The sequence below is a fragment of the Agelaius phoeniceus genome, chromosome 6 (assembly GCF_051311805.1).
Source record: "Agelaius phoeniceus isolate bAgePho1 chromosome 6, bAgePho1.hap1, whole genome shotgun sequence".
In the NCBI taxonomy this organism is placed as follows: Eukaryota; Metazoa; Chordata; class Aves; order Passeriformes; family Icteridae; genus Agelaius; species Agelaius phoeniceus.
The window spans coordinates 1823714-1839148 of record NC_135270.1 but is presented as its reverse complement, the minus strand read 5'-3'; the positions used below and the strand labels follow the sequence as shown (position 1 = coordinate 1839148).

Here is a 15435-nt window from a genome sequence, read left to right as displayed (position 1 = left end):
GGAGTGTAGCAGCAGATTTTACAGGGCTGACTTGCCCTCATTTTGTGAATCACCAACCAGCTAAGAGCAGCTATTCCAACATCAACAAGAAGGGCTCATGCAGAGAAGACAAAACCAAGGATCTGTTCCAAGAAGTCTTTCCCAGCTCAACAAGTTCTAGCTATTCCTAAGAGAAAACCCAAAAATAGTTCTCAGGAATGTGAGGGCACACTAGTAGCAAGCTGAGGATTTCCTGAATTTCTTGCTCTTTTCTTCTTGCGTATATAAGCCTTGCTCCAGAAGGAGAAAAAGTTAAGAGACCCAATGCATCTCAGTAATCTAGAGGAGTGCTTTTTCTTGAAAGAAATAAAAAAATTACTACTTTTACTGAAAAGTTAAAGCTCCTTCTCAGAGACTACAAACTAGTTTGTGTGTCACACATTGTCCCCATTTTCAACCTGCAGTTACTAGAACTACTTGTGTTCTGAGATAAGCAACTCACCATCTTCAAGGAAAGACTCTGTGACAAAGGATTAAAAGACTTTTAAAAAGTGGCCAAGCATTTCTACAACCCAGAAGGAAAAAACCCAAAATACCCCAAAAACACGTTGGTATCTTATGAGAGCTTCTCACACTTCAAGATCTTTCTTTAGTATCAAAATCAACCAGGATGAAGTTTGGGGTTGACACCAAGGCTGGAGAAGCAGCAAACACAAAAAACATGGGATAAGAGTCACCTGAAGAAATTAAAACAATAATGAATACAAATATGTAGATATATTACTTATTTGCATAACTGGTCATTTGCAGTCCACTTTTTGATACCTTCTGTGTCAATCCTGAGTATCTAACCCTGGTTCTCAGATTCAGCAGCAGAACTGACTTGCAACATCTAATTCTGTATTTCCCCTTGACTTTAAAGATTTTCAATTTCTTGCTATGTTTAATATTTGTGCCCAACACATAGATGGTTTCTTAAAGTCTCTGCAATATGTCCCAGGGAATTGGAGTTTATAGTCAAGGACAGAATCAGGATCTAATTTGGGAATTGGGATCTACAGACAGGCCTTCAACATGGCAAAAACAGGCTGTGGCTTTGGCTGGATCAACAGAAACCCAGCTACATTCTGAAAGAAAAAGGGATGGATTTGGTAAAAAGCTGCAAAAGAAACCTTAAAATGGAAGAAGTGTATCTTCTAGCATCCTGAAGACAAAACTGCCCTTCAGAGCTCTCATGGCCAATGTGAGGTTAATGTGAATTTGAGAGCAGAGAAGCTTCAGGCTTTGAGCCGAGAAAAGGGGAAGCTGCTCACCTCACATGAGTGTGCACTGCCAGGCTGCACACTCATATATGTGCAGCCCCTCTGCTTCTCCCAGCCATGCAGCACTAAGGGATATACCAGGGCTGTCTGTGGAAATCCCTGGCTAGAGGGAGGACTTTGGTCAGCTGGCATAAATCACAGTGTGGTGTGATCAATACTGTGGCTGTGCTGTCCTCCTAAAACACATTTACACAAAAGTGAAGGATGATGATGCAAGATAGGACTTTGATAGCACAAACTAGAAATTGCGTTTGGCTTAGGAAAGCAGAATTTGTTCTCAATTTGCACAGGAAATAAATAAACACTTTCCAGCCTAGGTTTTCAAATCCCTTAATCAGAATTAATTCATTTAACGGAAGAAAACAGCAGTATCCTCATTCTGCAGCATAGAAAAAACCACAATTCTAGTTTAAGGAATTAATCTACATGTTTCCTTTCTGGAGACAAACTGAACTTGTAAAATGGAAGCCTAGCACTTAAAATACAGCCTTAAAAGCTCATCTGTAATGTTACATTAGCCAGACAGAGCAGACAGGAATACCTGTACCTTTTGCTTTCCAATCCCCTGTCATGGCAAAGAAAACACCCCTTTTTCCATAAAAACCAGCAGCAATGATTTTCATCCAGTCCTGTGGCTTGTCCTTCATGGGCCCTGCCTGGTACCCTCCGTGCATTCCTAATTTTGCTTATTTCCTTATAAAATCAAACAGCTGCTCCAACTTCCAAATGCCCTGTCTAAAACAAACACCTGACTGAACCGTTCATCTGATTTTGGTGTTTCTGTGAAGACAGCATGGTAAGGGCAAAGCCCCAGCTCTGGCCTGCACCTGCACTGCCACTGTCTCTAGGTTCCTAGAGATCTCAAACATGCTGCAATTTCAGGGCAGCACTTGCTAGCACCTGTCAAGAGCTGTCAGACAAGGGAAACATCCCTGGGTGAACTCCTGCCTATTAAATGCATTTCCTGGGTTGCTGTCATTGCCAATGTGTCAATGTCATCATGAGGAACAATCACAGCAACAGTGCCTGTGGCTGTATTTCCTGTCCCACTTTGCAGGTGGGCATACCTAAACCTGCAGCTCAATCATCGATGTAAATAACCTCAAACGGGTTTTACTCCATGGCACTAACACATTTGGAGTTTCCCCAAAATAATCTGCAGCCTTCTGCTTTGATGTTGTGAGTTTGTGTTACTGTTCCTCTTAGAAAGTGCAGAGTACCATGAGGTTTTCATTTTAATAAGCATGAATATTAAAAATTACTGACTGTATAACACATAGTCCATTTGAAAATTGCTATCCCAAGCATGCTTTTGACTACAAATGAAAACTTGTCCTGAATGGAAATTCAGCTGATAAAAATCACTATTTTCACACTGGAACCAGTGTTAGCCAAAGACTGCATTTGTACCAAACTGAAGCTAACTGAAATACATAATCTTATGAAACATCACGGGATGATACAGCTAATTCTATTTCATATTGCAGAAATACTTTCACGGAATAACATTAAATATTCACAGACTGCTGTATTTTCTTCTTCTTTTACCCAGGAAAAACAAAGTCAGACAGGAGTAAGAAGGAAATAAACTCTCATTCTTATCTTCAAAATACTGCAAGCCAAAAATAACTACCATTATAAAAATACAGGGTCAGAAAGCAATAACCAGAAAAGCAAAACAACCAGATGAGTCGGTCTGGGCTCCTACCTTTAGGGCAAAATGCTCCACAGCCCATCGTAGGGTCGCTGGGCCACCCTCATAGTGCATCCCAGGGGGAACTGCAGTCCTTGAGGTGCTGGAAGCCCCTGGCAGGGCCCTGTGCTGCTGCTCTTCAGAGGAGCTGGTTCAGCTTTCGAGCTGTTTTGCACCAGAATGGTCCAAGCACATCACAACTCCTGGCTCAGAGCATCGCTTCAGAACAAGCGACTGACTGCCTATATAATTTAATATGATGCCACATGAGACTCATAGACCATCTGCAAAAGAAACTAAATCTGCTTTTTGCAGCTTGGTGAGTTGTGTACTGAAGGCTGGGATGCAGTTTTGATTGTGTGCTTTTGTTATCAGTCATACAACTAAACAGAGTGCTCAAAGGGCAAGTGCAAAACGCACGTTTTTAGCAATCCCAGTCTGTTCTGTTCTGGGTACCTTTTACCTTTCCTCCTTGTAACTGAATAAAGTCACAGGTCCCCTCAAAGCATAGGAAAAGTCTATGCATAGACACTAGAACATTTGATGGGAAATTTCTTTCTCTTTCTCCTCTCTTTTTTTTTTTTTTTGTTTGGTTTTATTTTTTTGTTTTATTTTTCGTTTTTGTTGTTGTGAAAGAAAGTCTGATCAACAGGAGTTACTTGAATCCTGTTGTCTGAATTAAGATGCATGTATGATATTACCAAATATTACCAAATTCAGATCCTGATCACAGTATTCTTTTCTCCACAAACACTTCCCTACTGAAATAATTAGCAACACTCACATGGAACAAGGACTAAGCCCTGAAACAGGCAAAAGCATATGAAAAGCTAAAAAGCAGAGGAAAGGAGAGGTATGAGCCATCAAAAAAATAATAAACTACTGGTAAGAAATAAACTAGTTTTATGGTCTATGGGCTCTTCCAAAGGGGAACAGTAATGAAAATATGATCTAAAGCAATTACTTACTTGGGCTAAAAATCGAATTCCTATGAAGTTTTCTACAGACTAAAACTTTTCAGAAGCTATAAAATGTCTAAATGCTTGTTGCAACTTGGAGCAGGAGGAGGGAAGTGACACATCCCTGGCTCATTTCTAAGTCATGGAAAGTAGTTACCTTTCTAATTTCCAATGGAACTCCATTTCAAATACATGTGCCAAAACACAAGTATGGAGAATGGAGTGGTATTTACTGTTTAGGGTTATTTAGCTGAGCTACACAACATTCCTCCCCCAGGTTTCATATCAGATGTGATTCCTTGCAGAAGTGTCAGAGCTCTTGTCAGTGTTCTGGCACCACATTCTCTGCCAGTTCTAAGGAGTCTGTGATACTCACAGGTCTGCAGCTTTTGGGTCACTCCTAAAAGCAGCTTTCCCTGCCACCGTTTCTATTTCATGCTGCACTCACAAGTAGTAATGGGGCTCCCTATTCTGACTCCTGGAGTCCCACTGCCTTCTGGCACTGAAAACCTGCATTGCTGGACTGCTGAGTAACAGCATTCAATTACAGACAACACTGAGCTGGCAGCTCTTTGACAAGCTTTCCTTTTCTTAATTCCTCAATAGAATCATAAATGTCCCACATACTTTATTATGGCAATCCTGCTTGGGACACAAGTACAGCTAAAGGAAAACATGCTTCACTTGAAATGCCAAGAAGGATGCCAAAAATTATTATGTATTAAGAAAATTCATGAAGTCCAAAGTCACAGCTACCTGCATCATCAATTCAATCACTCATTTTGTAAGTGCTTATTTACATCTGTTCATAAAATAGTATTTTTTTTGCATGCACAAAAGCAGTTATTTTACAAAAAATAGTAAACGAAATTTGTTTCTTTTATGCTGAGTTTTTTTACCAACAGAAGCAGACAAACTATCATGCCCAGGTAGTAGGTGAGGTTACAGCAGGGTAAGAAGGCTGCAAATTAGCTAAAGCAGAGCTCTTTCCTCAGAGGGTATAACAGGGCAAGAAGTGGAAAACTTCAGCAGGTCTGAAGTACACAGCTTGGGGACCCAGTAGAGGAATTTCTACTCCTCCTTTCCATAATTCATTTTCACTTGCCACAAACATAAACTCAAGCAGGGCTTGATTTCTAATTCCTGTAATATAACAACACCTTTCAAAAAGCCTGTGCACGCAGAGGTCACTGCAGGGAGAAAACCCAGCACATTGGGAAGATGCTTTGGGCCTCGAGTTTCCCAAACTGTTCCTAAGGGCTCATTCTCAACCCTGCAATTTTCAGCTTTGTAAAAACAGAAATATAGCCAGGGAGGACTAAAGTCTTATTCAAGCCATTTTGGCCATCAATACAGGAAACAATTCAAAGGCAACATGACACTGATAGCTTAATTTGTGAAAATGGATAAATACTGGATCTGCCACATAGCACATTAACCCATGTAACAAATAAATACAGAAATAGCACTGCAATACTTGGGTAAAAGGTTTTGGTTCACAGAGGAGGAAATTCAATTAAAGCATGTAATGTCAATTACTGTCATTTGTAATTTTATTTCGCTTCCCTAGAAACAATACAGATGCAGGATTCTAAAGTTACCTGCATGTTTGATGCAAATGGGATAAAATTATCTAGGTTCTGAGAAAATCCAGATAGTAGTAAGGAAAAAACCCCACAGTTTTACCTAACCTCACTCATGGATCTTCTTCAGACGGCTGGTCACATGAGAACTGACAAGCCTTCCATTTAAACACATAAGCCAACAACCCATACCCAAAACAGGACTTTTATGTTTCAAAAATGATGTTAAGTGATCAGAAAGGCTGGGAGGAGAGCAACTGCTTCATTCTCAGCTACTGCAAATGGGCCCAGCCTTACTAAAGCCAACAGAAGAGCACTGACTGATAGCAGAAGAGAATTTGCCTTACTGTTCACACTGATTGATTCCAATTGGAAAATTACAGGGCCAGTTCCTTAATGCTTCTGTCTCCTTTGCCCTGCTCTGTGTAAAAGTGGCTAAAAGTCACGTGGAAGACCCCAAGCATGCCAGCAGCACAGAAACAAACACTGCCAGCTCCCATCAGTGCCTTTCCCCCTTTGCCATGGGAAATGCATATATACAATATAACAGCAGCAGCCCCCAGCTCTGCCTTCACACCAACAGCTGTGCACAGCAGAGCTCAGTGCTGCACAGAAGCGTCCTCCCCACAGCATCTTCTGCTGAACTCAGGAAACAGTGCAAAAAATCAATTCATTAAAGTACTGTTGGTGAAATAAATGCCAGGCATCTTTCTACCTTGCAAACTACAATATGAGCTCTACCAGAACTACCAGAGAATCTGCTGTCAAGACCTCCAAGCCATTTTCTTTTCAGCATCGCCACTTCTAAATATGGAAGCATCCTGCCTTTGAAAACCCATGCCTTCCTCAACAGTGTAATGCTACAGTAAAATGATGATTAGAATGATAGGAAAGAGCTAACAAAGGAAAGACTAAATCAATCAGATGCTTTCTTATGCCTCTAAATGATACACATAAATTGTGTCTATCAGGTTCCCCCAGGCTATTTCAGGAGCAAGCAGAGCACAAAATGATGCAGATTCATTAGAAAAAGTCTAAATCTAATCTACCTGAATTTAAAATGCCAGGAATCATGTAAATGGAAGAAAAGATGACAGACTTTGCATGTTATACATAAGCAGAAACAAGAGTCATATAAACTGGGAGTCACACAAAGTGCTCATTTACCAAGAAATTACAGGTGAGATCCCTGGCAGTGCCAAGATCTCTTGGTACAACTGCAGTGAGGACAGAGGTGTCTCCAAACTGCCCTTGTGCCTTCCCCTGCCCTCCAGAGGATGCCATGAGCCTGGCACGTGGGGCTTCAGGGGTGGCACTGAGGCTATGGGGGGACATTTAACCTCTCCTTTCCACTCACCAGGGCTAAAATCCAAAAGAGAAGAATTCCAGCACAGGCTGTGTGATGCAAAGGGAGAAGGCAGATACCAGAGTTATGTTTTTAAACATGCAAATTAAAACGGTGTCCTTCCCAAATAACACATGAATGCTGACAAAAGACATTCAAAAGGGTCAATCCCAACTAGATCTAGGTGGCAAGTGCAAGAAAATTAGACTCTTGAAAAATAAAATACTACTGATATGACAGAGTTCACCTATAACATAACTGACATATGGCAAAAATGCATTGACAAGAACCTGAGAACTCCAGCTCTCCCAGAATCTTCCTGTTATTTGCAATGCACCTTGCAAGGTCCAAGTGTTACTCAACACAGGCAGGCCCATGGCCTTTTTCCCTAAACACACAGGAGAAAGAGAATGATGTTAGACCTATAAATACACACACTTTTTTATGCCTCATACCATAAACAAAATCTTTACTACAACCATACATGCACACGAAACTGGATCATTTGGAACACTCAATAGTACAGCCTCTCTCTCCTAACAGGCCAGCCTCATTCCCTGCCATTAAATCAGGACACATTCAGGTCTAAAACCTTCACCTGGAGCCAGACTTCTTGACTTGCTATGTGCTGACATTTTAAACTGAATGCAGGAATAGTTCTCCTCTCATTTTCTGAGCTATGCTGGATCAAAATCTAAACATCAGCAACGCTCCTGAAAAGACAAATCAACCTCAAAGTCAACAGAATCTCAGCAGCAGAAACCCAGTAAGCAGATCAGACCTAAATCATAATTCCTGCAGATTTCTCTTGTTGCACAAAAATATTACTCAGCAACAGGCAACACAATTGTTTACCAAATAATTTACTCATTTTTAAGTCATTATTTCTCAAGTGGAAAAAGCACTGACTTTCAGGGATGCACTACATTGGCTCAAAGTTTGTGCTAGAGCAAGAGGAAAAACCCTTGATTTATAGACCTGCACATTAACAAGTGCCTCTTTCTTGTTACTCTCTCTGCCTTCCATTTAGAGTTCATGTTACTGGGGTTGGATTTCCTCTAGGCTGGGCCCTATTCAGTGCCTGCATTACTACCCCAGTTCCACTGGAGAGTCTGTTCCCAGAATCCTGCCAAGCTGGCAGTATGGTTCCTGAGAGACTACTTTGCCTGACATGCAGTAAGCTATTTATTGACACACCACTGTTCCCATTCAGTTCTGCACCTAAGCACTCAACTGGATAGCAGTTCCATATGTTGGATCTGTTACACTTCTCTGGAAAATTATATTACTTTGGGTAAATAAAAAGCTAAGAGCAGCAGGAAAAATATCATAAAAATGCAGCCAAATTTGTTTCATCCTGCCTCCATCAGCAAATTTGGTCTATGACCTCTGCATATGAGTAATGCAAGTGCTTTAAAACTTGCAGTGATTTATATTTTCAGGATAGGAAGTTCAAGGCTTATATTTCTGCTCCCCTACCATACATTATTATTCTTTATACACAATTTCTTGATAATTATCTATCTAAAATATATAGGCATCTTTTTTTCCTACTTTGTGGTGCACATTAACCAAAACCATTCATCTCAGTAACCAGTCTCTGGGTTCTTGGCAGAGTAGAGCTGAATGTGTAGGTTATTCCTGGAACCATACTAGGCTGATGCTCTCATCATAGTTTTAGTCATGGAAACAGGCTTGCACCAAGACAGGCATTGTTTGTTAAAAAGGAAATTCCTGGCATATCTGTGAGAAATGAGGAGTAATAGGGTATACCACTTAAAAATGTAGTATTTGCACAGGGCTGCTCATCAGAAGGTTTTAGTCTGCTCTGCAAGTCAGGTGATGCTTTTTGAAGCTTTGGGCTCGTGTCCTGCTGAGAAACCACTGTCTGTATTCACAGTTCCTCTGCAGCACAGCTTCACTCCATGAGACCTCCCTTCATACAAGAGCAGCAAGTTCTCTTCAAGCTCTGAAGAGATCCAGCAAAAGAGCTGACTTTCCAGTTTCTCTAAGCATTAACAGTGGGGCTTTTGGATTTACAAACCTGCATTTTCTATGGCCTATCTGACCTTTACCACAACACTTGCAAGGTTATGAGGAGGGTCTCACTGCCTTGAAAGGGATCATTTGCTTCCCTTGTGATTCAGCCCCGTGAGAAGCACAGGGCAGCTCCAGCCATGGATATGTGACTTTACTGTGAGGGACCAACTCTGAATTGTAGTGCTGAGCTGCCACTGATTAAGCACTCTTTGCCTGACTTCCTGTGAAATGCAGCAGAGAGTCCCTTCACTGAATAACAGTGTAAAAATCTGTCTCCACAGATAAATTCTTTGCAGCTCTGTGTCTTCAGCACTTCCCTCTGTAGGATATTTCATGACAGCAAAAGCAAAGTGTCTCACTCATCAGAGTCTGGGGAGTTTGTGTGACACTGGTGTTTATCCTCTTTGCTCTCTTGGACTGGTCCTGCCCAGACAATGAAAACCTTTTCATCTCATCTCTCCAGAGTAATAACAGAGATCAATAATTCTGCTTTATCAAACGGAAAATCTCTGGGGTCTTGTGAATCATGTGCTGGCAGCTTTATTTAGATGGAAATCTATGTTCATCCCTGGAAAGCCTTGCTTTATAAAATGATTTTCTGTAACATTCAGACTTCAGTTGATCTTTCAAATAATTTCTAGGCTGAATGAGTTAAAACACAGGTGAAGTTTCTCTGCTGGATGATCAGCTCAAGCACAAAACCTGATCTGACAGATCTGGATCAGTTTTAGAAGTCGGCTGCAAAATGTTACATCAGTGAGCAAGTTAATCCTAATGCAGGACCTGAAAGCTTCTGTTTTTCTTCAAATGTTTCCATTTTCATTAGTACTACAGGGCATGTCAGGCGAATCCTGCCCTTTGTTACTTGTGCAGCCCGATTGCAATTAAGCTAACAAGTCTGCTGTAGTACAGGACGGTGTCCAAACCCTTTTCATAGCTGTGGTAGCTCAGGAAGAAGAAAGCAAACCCTTAATTTGTCACTGAGGTAAGCATTTATCGACTGTGGGACCAAAGGAAGGTCAACACATCTCTGCTGTTTCAGAACTACAATGGCACTTTAAGCCTCCTGATACCACTTTGATGCAGACAATGGCCATTATCACTATTTCATGAATATGAGAACAGACACATCGAGAAGAAAAAAAGAAAGAGAATTTGCACGCAGCCTCAGAGCAGAGCAGGATTAGTGCTCAGAGGCTGCGGGCTCCCAGCACAGGCTCAGTCCCCACATCATCACTCTCACCCACGTCCCCCTGCCCTCACCCTCTGTCCTCATTCAAGCTGGTCACCTCCTCAGCACTGCTCTCCCCTTCCAAGGCCTGTGTTTGCTATCACCTTTCCTATCTCCCACTCTGCTGCTGCTCTGTCCAAGGGAGCTTGTTCTCCACATCCCACACAGAGCAGAACCAGACAGGTAAATGACAAAAAACAGTGCCCCATGTTGCCAATCTAATTTATCATATTTTGAATGCAGGTATTAAAAATATGAAAATTAGTGTTGACTCTCACTTGTCCCATTTAGTAGCACCTTAGACTGATCATTTGAACTTTGCCTTAGAAATCTGATTCCAGAATTAACTGCTGATTTTACATTACATCCTAGACTAAGTATTTCTCACCATAATCTCCAGCCCTCTCTGCTCCCTGCTAAACATTTTTTCCTGCCAATTTCTGAAAAGCCTTTAAACAATATTAGGAAGAGAATCTGACAGTCTATGCTTCTAGGCAGAACCAAATTCAAAACCACTGTACAGGCAAAAAAAAAGAAAAAAAATTCCTGGATCAATCAAAGCTTAGTTGAAGAAAGGGAAGATGTTGCCTTTAGCAGTCAGGGGAATCTGCCACCTGTGTTAGAGCCTGAGGCAGGCGAGCCGTGCTGAGGAGCAGAGAGCAGAGTGTCAGCGCCTGGCCAGGTTCACACAAGTGCAGCTCTCCCTGCCCCAGCAGGGCAGAGCTGTGCCCCGCCACAGAGCACCTGCATGCAAATGCAGCAGCACCAGCCCAGGGGCTCCGAAGGGAACCACTTGCCATAAGTAAATGCACTTTGACAGCAGCTCCTAATAAGAGGAAGGAAATGAGGGAGAGAAAGAAAAGTGATAGGAGACAAAAGGACTTTATAAAACCGGGCTTTATTGCTTTCATTTGCAGCATTTTCCCTTTGTTCTGTTGAGCCTTCCAATTCCAGATACTGCACAAAAGAGATACCTGTCTAAAAAAGTTTATTTCAATCTGAAACTGACTTGTAAGATGCTTCACTAATTCAACAGCCCATTATCAGGAGTAACAATGAGCTACCTCTAATTAATTTGGTGCAGCCTTTGCTTCTGATACCAATCAAATCAATATTAATGGGGAGTTTGTGCTCTCTCATTACAGCACAAAAAGGGTACCAATCTTCTCATGAAGATTTTTGGACCATAAACTGTGTTTGAGGTCAGCGTAACTGGCTTCTTCCCACACCCTTTTTTTCAACCAGAATGGAAAAAAATATATAATGATGTGCTATTTAGTACCTGGATAAAAATCTACACTTGGGCTGCCTACACCAAAAGACTGAAACCAGTTTAATATGAAGAAATCTCAGTCTAAGAAAATAAAGATTTTAGTAGCTCGCAGAGCTCAAATTAAACACTTAAATAGGTAACACTAGATATTTCTCATGCTGCCTCACATTTCTCTATTTATTTTTATCTGCAGGATCAGGCGTGTTAGAGAGGGAGGCCTGGTAAGAATTGCCTCAGCCATCATTCTTGGTTACTTACATCTGTGGTCAATTTTCCACACTTTCTTCCATAAAAGGTAAACGAGGCACTGTACTTGCAACAGGATAATCTAAACAATATGAACAATGTTACTGTTGAAGACCATCTGGCTCATCAAGCACAGCTCCAGACTTTTAACTCCTTGAATAAAGTGTGGAACCCCGCAGTGGTTTTTTTTTAATTTTATTTTTTATCCAAAATTCATTTTTAAAATGGTAAAAGTAGAGGTCCTGGAGACACGAGGGATTCAGACAGGGAGAAAATTCAGTTTCTGGTTTTTATCCTTTTTGTATCTTATGTATGTTGCAATCCAGGCTACATACAAACACTGAGACGTCAAATTTTCCTATTAAAAAAGCCCTCCACGAGTAACTGGTATGTGTGGGGTTGGTGTTCCAGAGAGGAGAACAAGAGGGTTAAGTATTTCATAATTCACTTCAACTTAATGGCCTGATTCTGCCACTTCTTAAAAGGTAATAAAAGTCAAAGAAGGGTCACCAGGAATCAGAGGAAAACAGGGGGGAGGGGTAAGGGTGAATGCGACCAAAGAAGGCTTTTGCTAATTGTACACACAAGTTCTTATCTGTTGATAAATGAACAAGTGGCTGCTCTCAGGAACAAAACAGCCTGGAAGAGGGCGAGCCAGCAGGGAGAACACCGTGATCCCCAAGGTCCGAAGAGCAGGGGAAGCACTGGAGCTGTTTGTGCCCCATCCTCCAGAGGCCAGCCCATGGCTCTGTGCCTCAGTTTCCCCGGCCAGCCGCTCCCAGGGGAGCAGGGCCAGGGCTCACCTCAGCTCCGGGAAGCTCTGGAACACAGAAGGGCAGCCAGTCGTGGCTTACAGCACAACAGACACACAGGAGTTAAATATTCTTACGCTTCCAATAGGCCACAGACTGCAAAACACACTTGGTTTTCAACTGAACAACAGAAAGAATTCGATTTTCTCATGGGTCTCTGTTCAGTTTTCAGTTTTTCTCTGTTCATCTCCCTGATTTCTCTGTGCATAGAGTGGGTTAAAAAGCCCTGTAAGCATTGGCTGTAACAGGGCAGGGCTTTGGTCCTCAAGGGGGTTGTTATCCTCCAAAGAAGTTTTAATGGCATTATAAAAACCAAACCAAAACAAAACAATAAAAACATCCAAAACAAAACCAAAACCCCACAACCAACTGCTTGTTGAAATACTTCAATGCTTTTTATTTAATTTCTAAACATATTTTTGGAAAGGAAAGCAAAGAAAATGAATTAGACCATAGCTGGATTTTTTTCTTTTTGTGTAAACACAAAAATTAATTTTCATATTCAGCGGTTCCTTGCTTTAAATTCTGCATCTTGCTTTAACTAGAAACATCAGCCTATCTGGTTTCTAGGTAGAGCACACACAGGGCTGAACCTTCTCCTACAGTAAGTTCTTCCAGCCACTCCCAAAAACATGTGCCCATAGCCCTTTTTCAAAGTCTACTCTAATTTAGATCTAATTTTCATTGAAGCTAATATATCATAAGCCCACTGCAATATGTACTGACATACATATGCTGAATTCTTGGCTTACAAAATCATTTTAAGATGCAACAAGGACTTTTAAAAATTATTTTTAAAGAAATTGTATTTAATATATGCTCATGACTCATCAATTGAAAAGAAAAAGCAATGTTACAGTAAGCAAGATCGGGCAGTTTTATGATTAATGGGGTCAAAAAGTTAGAATTCATGTTTAAAACTTTGGTTACTCACACTGAAGCAATTAACCCTATCTATCGAGCATCAGGCCCCAAAAAACAATGCAAAATTTCAGAAAGAAGCAACACTATGTTACAAAACATTTATTTTGGTGTGTGCTCCTTCCCTTCATAAACACAGCAACAGATTTCACTTCTTTATCAAGAGATTCTCTGGGTGTAACACTTCCAAAACAAATCTGGCTTTGAAGCCCGAGACGTTAGAGTACAATGTGTAAACTAGGCTTGCCCTAATGGCTATTTTGCTGCAAAAGCATCCTGTTTTCTGCTGTCCCAACTGAAAGTCCCTTTCCTCCTACTTCAGCTAATATTAGGATTTGAAAAATGAAAACAGAAGTCATTTGATCAGCAAGGAATCTGCTGCCAAAACCTCCCGTGCGATCGTGACAGCCCCGGTTACCAAAGCGCTGCCAATTGTGTTGTAGCTCAGAGAAAAACCATTCCTTTATGCCGTCCTGCTTTTTAAAGATTTTCTAAGCCTTCTGATGTTGACATTCTTGTAACGAACCTTCTCACACACTTTCTGTAAATAACTCATTGTTTTGCATTCTTTTATGAAAAAAGAGAAATTTGATGGGCTGTTGGTTTGTCCAGTGTCATTGGAGAGGTGGCACTGTCACCCTCCAATCCACTGTCGCTTTTGGAAATATATAAATGTTGGAGTCAAAAAATTAACTGTTTTTTCTACCTTGAGAACAGCAGCGTGCCCGTGTCGTGTTGTTTCGTGTCTTAAAGTAACATTTAAATTAATTTTGCTGCTAACTTGACTGAGTGTTCATGATAGCGAACATCAAATGCACTGTAAGCAGCTCCTGGATTTTAATTAAGAGCATTCCACAGGAATAATGCTAACACGTGCTGAGTGATAAACATATAAGCACTAATACTGTTCTGTAAAGCCTTAAATTACACGCTCCACTGTGCTGCATTTAAATCCTAGAAGACACTGGCACCAATTGCTGGGATTACAACTTTCAATTAAACCTAGAACTAAATTACTGGATTTCTAACCATTTCTTTAATCCACACCTGTCTGCTAAGCCTTTCACCACATTCACGCTTAATAACCCTTAACATTTCTCATTGAGAAAGCTCAAAGGTTCTTCCAAATTGAATCCCCGTCACCGCTCCACTTCACGCATCTGGAAACTGAGGCACACAATAATTAAATATGCCAAACTAATGCAGGAACCTGTGCCACGGCCACTGCTTTTGAAAGGGGCAATTGTACCTTGTTCCAAACTTGTTGATCCATCTAACTCCCACCCGATCACCTCTTGTGCAAGTATTCACATGGCCATATGGTAAACTATGCCAGGAAAGAGCTTCAGATTAAAACTGAGGGGTAAAAGGAGTTACTGCATGGAAATGAACACAGCTGTAGCCATTATTTATGAGGCACCTCTAGGTGGGCACATTTCTAGACTTCTTCTAGACCTCTCTATATTGACTCAGCACAATCAAAGTCTACAGCTGCCTTTGAAAGCCTCAGACATATTCCCCATCTAACTGAAAAGAGATAAAAGAAGAAAACAAAACCAAAATCTTTTTTTCCTCCTGATTCGGGACTGTTCTCTATTTGAAAAAGTAGTTAATTGCTTTTCTAAACAACGTTAAGGTTACTCAGATTAAACCTCATCAAAAAGCATTTCACCAGCATGTGCATTTCATATAGCGAAATCCTCAGATTTTCTGAAAGCCTCACGCCCATACTCTTGTCCACACCACAGCTGAGGAGCTCATGGATGCTGTGCATGGTGGAGAGCCATGACACGGGGGAGAGCTCTGCACCTGCCTTTCCACACCTGGAGTGCCGTGCCCAGCTCTGGGCCACAAAGGTGCTTGGCGACCTGGAGCACCTCTCGTGAGGATGAGACCCAGAGGCCCAAAGCCCTGGGGCACTCAGAGGTTCTCCAACAACTCAGAAATGCTGGGAATATTGAGAGAACTGGAGAACACAGAACAGGGCAAAGGATCTCCTCAGCCATGCATACCCTCAGCTACTCTTTACAT

At 41.3% G+C, this 15435-nt stretch overlaps 1 protein-coding gene across 3 annotated transcripts in view; it reads right to left on the bottom strand.

Moving 5' to 3' along the window:
• PARVA (parvin alpha) overlaps positions 1-15435 on the bottom strand; it is a 63642-nt gene that overhangs the window by 31426 nt on the left and 16781 nt on the right. The window contains exon 1 of one of the 3 annotated variants that reach the window (XM_077179478.1): positions 3010-3162. The exons of the other annotated variants lie outside the window; for them this stretch is intronic. Coding sequence (XP_077035593.1) covers positions 3010-3037 — 28 coding nt within the window. The 5' untranslated portion in view covers positions 3038-3162. Of the gene's footprint in view, positions 1-3009; positions 3163-15435 lie in introns of those variants that run through there. 3 annotated transcript variants of the gene reach the window in all.